The 5774-nt window shown below is 47.1% G+C and overlaps 1 protein-coding gene across 1 annotated transcript in view; it reads left to right on the forward strand.

The window, feature by feature from the left end:
* The window catches only part of casp8ap2 (caspase 8 associated protein 2), a 13617-nt gene extending 8754 nt beyond the window's left edge, over positions 1-4863 (forward strand). The window contains exons 8-10 of the mRNA XM_024291599.2: positions 918-3114; positions 4378-4477; positions 4546-4863. Coding sequence (XP_024147367.1) covers positions 918-3114; positions 4378-4477; positions 4546-4608 — 2360 coding nt within the window. The 3' untranslated portion in view covers positions 4609-4863. The remainder of the gene's footprint in view (positions 1-917; positions 3115-4377; positions 4478-4545) is intronic.
* The last annotated feature ends 911 nt before the right edge of the window (positions 4864-5774 follow it).

Raw genomic sequence — 5774 nt, forward strand, 5'->3', positions numbered from 1 at the left:
AAAAAAAAAAATAAAAAAAAAAATAAATAAATAAAAAAAATAAATAAATTAAATCTGAAATGAAAAAGTTCAAATAAACTTTCACTGTTTATTTGTTTTAATTGTAGTATTGAAACTAACTGCGGGAACATTTAAATATTTCAAATAATTATTATCTGTGGTACATGTGCAGGTGAGGCGCTGCCATGTCCGCTTTTCCAAGTGATTTTTGATCCCTTTGGCTTGCCGTACTGCATTGACCTGACTGCACGTCCCTGCAGGACAGCTCTCCCTCTCTGGGAGATCTGGACCCAGACGTGGAGACGTGCACCGATGCTTTCATTCAGCTCTTCAACATAAATAAACCCGATCTCCCAGTGTCCACGTCCTCCATGACGGGTTGAAAAGGGAAGCTCCTCCCACACGCCGCGGGAGCTTTAGGTTTTGGATAACCGTCAACGTGTGGCCCAAAATATGGCTAGTGATCTGCACAGACCATTATTTGTGATCAGTTACACCCCTTGGTCAACCGAGCGTTAGCATTAGCCGCCCTACATGGAATTCCATTAAACGTTAGCATCAAGCTAGCAGACTTTAGCTTTATTTGCTAAATCAATTTAGATTTTTATGAATCTATTATTGATCTGTTAAAGGTTAACCAGACACTAAATGAACTTTTTTTTGTCTGTTGACCTCTATAAATGGAGCTTTGTTGGTTGTTGCCAAATTTTGACAAATTAAAATCAACTTGATTTACCTTGATCTAGGAATGTAGACAGAACCTTCAAGGATCCAGATTTTTTTTTAAACCTTTATTTAACCAGGGTGGATCCCAGTGAGATTTAAAACCTCTTTTTCAAGGGAGCCCTGAGAAACAGTTTCTCCTGCTGATGTTGTTGAAGAACGCTGGTTTGACGGCGGTTTCATTTCCTCTGCAGACTTCTCCGGCTCCACCGCTGACGCCAGCTCCAAGAGGCCAGACGTCAACAAGGAGAACAAGCATCCGGGTTCCCCGGCAGAGCCCCCCGAGACGGCGCCGGAGCGGCCCGACAGCGACGTGGAGGAGGGGGAGATTGTAAGCGAAAGCGACGAGGCGGCCTCGACCTCCCCTGTTCCTCCCCCCAAAAGGCCGAAGCTGACGGCGCCGGTCCACAACAAACCAAGTCCAACTGCCAGGAGGAAACCGGAAGAAAAGAAGGTCCAAAGCCCCCGGAACCGCTTTAAAACCGTCTCCCCCGTGAGCAGCAAGGCGTCCTTCTCCAGTGTGGAGGACGTCATGGAGATGTTCGAGTCGGTCCGAGCCCAGATCCGGAAGAAGTACATGAAGCTCCACAAGAACTTCCCCAAGAAGAGCTTCTACGGCGTGATGGACAACTTCCAGAAGTCCTTCCTGGAGTTTGTGGACGGAGCTCACTTTGGTGACATGTGCAGTGAGGAGGAGGAGCTTAAGTCCAGGCTGAAGAAGCTGATCGGGTCCGTGTTCCAGAAAGTCCTGAACAACGGCATCGTGAAGCGGATCTTCGAGCAGCAGGCGGTGGACCTGAAGCAGAAGCTGTGGGACTTCGTGGACGTCCAGGTGGAGTATCTGCTGCTGGACATCCAGGCGGCGCTGAAGAGCCTCTGCAAACCCGCCGCCGAGAAAAAGGCCGCAAAGACGCCACGGCGCGAACCCAAGGAGCTGCGCTCCCCCAACCCGGACCGGGCCAAGGCCGGCGCCATGGTTCCCTACAGAACCGGTCTTGGAAGCAGAGGGAAAAACATCCGCATCTCTCAAGGAGACGAGGACACGCCCGAGAAAGTTCAGCCGACGGACGGCGGCTTGATGGAGCTCCTCCCACGGCGAAACCTGTCCTCCACCCCGGAGAAGAACCACGACCGACCCGACTTCCAGCTGCTGACGGAGCAGCAGGCCTCCAGCCTGACCTTCAACCTGGTGCGGGACTCTCAGATGGGGGAGATCTTCAGGTGTCTCCTGCAGGGGTCGGACCTGCTGGAGAGTGGCGGGATGGGCGGGGACGCCGCCGCCGCCTGGTCCCTGGGCACGCCGAGGAAGGACGGCGAAAGGTTCCTCAGCATCACCACGCCATCCAAGTTCGAGTCCCCGTCCAAGCTTCTGTCCCCCGCCAAGTTTGACACACCCTCTAAGCTCATCGCCACGTGGTCCAGTATCTCGCCCCGCAGGGTTCTGTCCCCCCGATCCAAGGACCCGGCGGCGCTCAACCCGGCGCTGTTTGACGAGGACTGCCTCCTCGAGGTTCCGTCGCAGAGCCGGGCGCCGCTCAAGTCCTACTCCATCCTGGCCGAAGACCTGGCGGTGTCGCTCACCATCCCATCACCACTGAAGTCCGACCGGCACCTCAGCTTCCTGCAGATCGTGTCCACGCCCGACAGCGTGCTCAGCGCACACATCAGTGAAGACGCCCTGCTGGACGGCGAGGACGCCACCGAGCAGGACATCCACCTCGCCCTCGACACCGACAACTCCACCTGCGCCTCCAACAGCAGCGCCACCTCCGAAGCCGCCGCCGCGCCGTTCCTCTTCAAGCCGGACGTCCAGATGGAAGCGCTGGTGATGGAGAGGTCCAACGACCACTTCATCGTTAAGATTCGACAGGCAGACGGCGGCGCCACGATGACCGCCGACCAGAGCTTCAGCCGAACGCTGACGGAGGAGGATCTGCAAACCGGAGATCAGAAAACTCCAGAAGATCCTCGTCCTCCAGAGGAGCGCTCCGATCCGGCGCTTCCAGAGGAGAAGCAGCCCCTCTCTGCTACCTCAAACGTCTCAGCCAATCAGGCGCTTCTCAGGGATGACCACGGAAGTGCACCTGCAAACCAAGAGAACCCGGCACCGCCGCCGCTCTGCTCCAGTTCAGACAAGAACCAAACCACTCCGCCTGGACGGGATCAGAGTTCCAGCGTCGGAGAGGACACGAAAACCTCGCCAGAGAAAGGTCACGAGAAAGGTCAGAAACGGAAGAAGCACACAGAGAAGTCCAAAAATAAGAGGCCCAGGAACAAGGAGGAGGACGTCCTCGAAGAGGAGGAGCCGCTGGACGCCGCGCTGTCACCCGGCAGCATGTCGGCACGCAACATCGTGAAGAAGAAGGGCGAGGTGGTGATGACGTGGAGCAGGTCAGCAGCGTCTGAAGGCGCACACACAAGCTGCAGCTTTATTTTGAAAGCAGTGGAGACTTCCTGTTTGCTCCACCACATTTATGTAAACGTCCTGATAGACCGTTTTCACAGTGACGTCAGACAAAACAGTGACGGCGCCGAAAATGTGAATAGTGTTTAGAACAGCTAAGCTGACAACTGAACGCTGTTTGACACAATTTTATATAACTAATAAAAGATAATTTTACCAATTTCAACAGAAAAATGTACAATATTTATTCATGAATGTCCTGCTGAACTGTGTTTTCATTTCCTGTCTTAGATCGTTCACAAATCTAAATACAAATGTGAATAATCTTCAATATTTGAGGTTCTATTGAAAATATCAACCTCTCATTTGAGCAGATATTATTCTAACAGGTTCTATTTTGATTGATGTGATTCACTTGTGTTTTAAATGTAATTGAACACAAAAACTGATAGAAATTCATAATTAGAGCAGCTAAGATTGCTGGATGTTGGCAGCACGTGTTTTAACTGAACCCAAGGATAAATGTGGATAAATGTGGATAAATGTGGATAAATGTGGATAAATGTGGATAAATGTAGATAAATGTGGATAAATGTGGATAAATGTAGTGGTTTAAGATCTAGGGCTGACATTTGATCTAAGAGGGAAAACAATACAACCAGACTGGACATTTAATAAAAAAATATTGGACACATTTACATTACAGTTGGTGAGGTTACCTTTCATTATTTACATAAAATACTTTAAACAGCGTTCATCTGTCAGCTTTGTCGTTCTAAACCATAGACGTAATATATAACCAGACGTTACTCTGTACACTCGTCGTTTTGTGTGAAAAGAATTTGGATTCACTTTTGAGCCGAAGCTCCTCCACCTGATGCTTTTATTCTGGAGAGTGTGATTTCTCGAGGCTAGTATATTGAAAGGAGCTGAATTAAAACAGGAGACGTGGGAAAGTTTGGTTTTTAAAACTGAAAATGAAACGTTTCATTAGTTTTAAAGACGATCGTAATGAAGATGTTTTTTAAAGTTGACTCATTTTCAGATGAGAAGTGAGGATCATTTCAGCAGCCTCTAATAAACCTCATCTTTGGTCAAAATGAGTTCAGATGGAAAATCCCACCAGAGGCGGCGAGCTGCGATCGATAATGAGATTGATTTGTGTATGAAAACAGTCTGAGAAGAGAAACAAAGCCTGAGTGGATAATGTGTGTCTCTGCTGGAAATGATTTGTGATCGCTCTCCTGCAGAGACGAAGATCGAGCCATCCTGATAGAGCTGAAGAGCAGAGGCCCGTCCCGGGACACCTTCTCCGCTCTGTCGGAGAGGCTGCAGAAGCCGTCGGGACAGGTAGGCGCCCCTGCAGCCCTCCTCCTCCTCCCCCTCCTCCTCCTCACTCACCATCACTCTGTTTTCAGATTGCACACAGGTTTTACCAGCTCATGAAGCTGTTCAAGAAGCAGGAGAAGATGGAGGCGTGATCAGAGGAGACCATGACTTCACCACTACAGTCCGTTCAGAACCAGCAGAAAGAACCAAACGTTTCTTTTTCTCAAACTGAGATGATCCAAAGTTCCCTCTGACTGTTTCTTTTGGTACTTTTCTGATAATCTTTCAGTGAGAAGAGAGATCAGATGTTTACATGTCTGCTCAGTGAACAGATCTGCCCTCATTCTGAAAAAATGCAATATTCTTGTACAAAGTTCTTTATTAAAAATTGTTTTATTTATTTAAAATGGTCTTTGGTTTCTCTGCACATTTTCAAAGCAAATCCTGTTCAATTTTCTTCTGTTTTGTTTATTAAATCAAATAAATAATTATCAAAAAGCAAAACATGAACTCTTCAGAGGCTGTAAAAAATAAAAATAAAATGAAATATGGCTTCAAACACCAGTCTGAACAAAAGGACTTTAAAGGTGTGAAACTTCCATGTTATTCACATTTATACAATTTGGAAACAACAGAATGTTTGATGTTTAGGGTTTGACATCTTAGTTGAAATTAAAATCTATGATTTAAAATGTAAATCTTTAAATAAATTATGAAGATAAAAACCCATAATCCATGTTAATCTGGATCATAATCCAATTCAATCCAGGTTATTGGAGTTTTAAGAGTTAAAAGTCCCCCTGTGACAATTTGTTTTATTTAAGAGTTCCCAGTAGTGTTTTAATTATGATTATGAAGTTTCTAACCAAAATCCCACAAACTATATGTCTTAAAAAGTCATTTTTCATGTTGATCTGAAGTCTCTGTTTCCAAAATCTCCTCTGAGGGGGCGTGGCTTTTGTTGCTCCGCCCCTGACCCCCCTGATTATGATAGCTCTGTGTCTCTCTAGCATAAATCTTCACCACTGCTCCATAAAAACATCCATCAATCTGGGTAATGTCCAGCCGTATGGTTCTGATCCGGATGTCAGCTGGACGAGGAAGTGAAGATCTTCATGGACAGAACTTCCTCCAAAATCCTGATTCTTTCTCCTTCCAGTTCACCAAAGACTCTTTTAGCTAATTCTCCAATGTTTATTGATGTTGCTGTGACCTGTGATACATTTTCTTCAAATTTAAGTTTGACATGCATTCCAGATTCCACCACTAGACGGTCAAGTGGTTATGGCTGCGGACTCACATTCAGAAGGTCATGGGT

Source organism: Oryzias melastigma, linkage group LG24, assembly GCF_002922805.2.
Source record: "Oryzias melastigma strain HK-1 linkage group LG24, ASM292280v2, whole genome shotgun sequence".
NCBI lineage: Eukaryota > Metazoa > Chordata > Actinopteri > Beloniformes > Adrianichthyidae > Oryzias > Oryzias melastigma.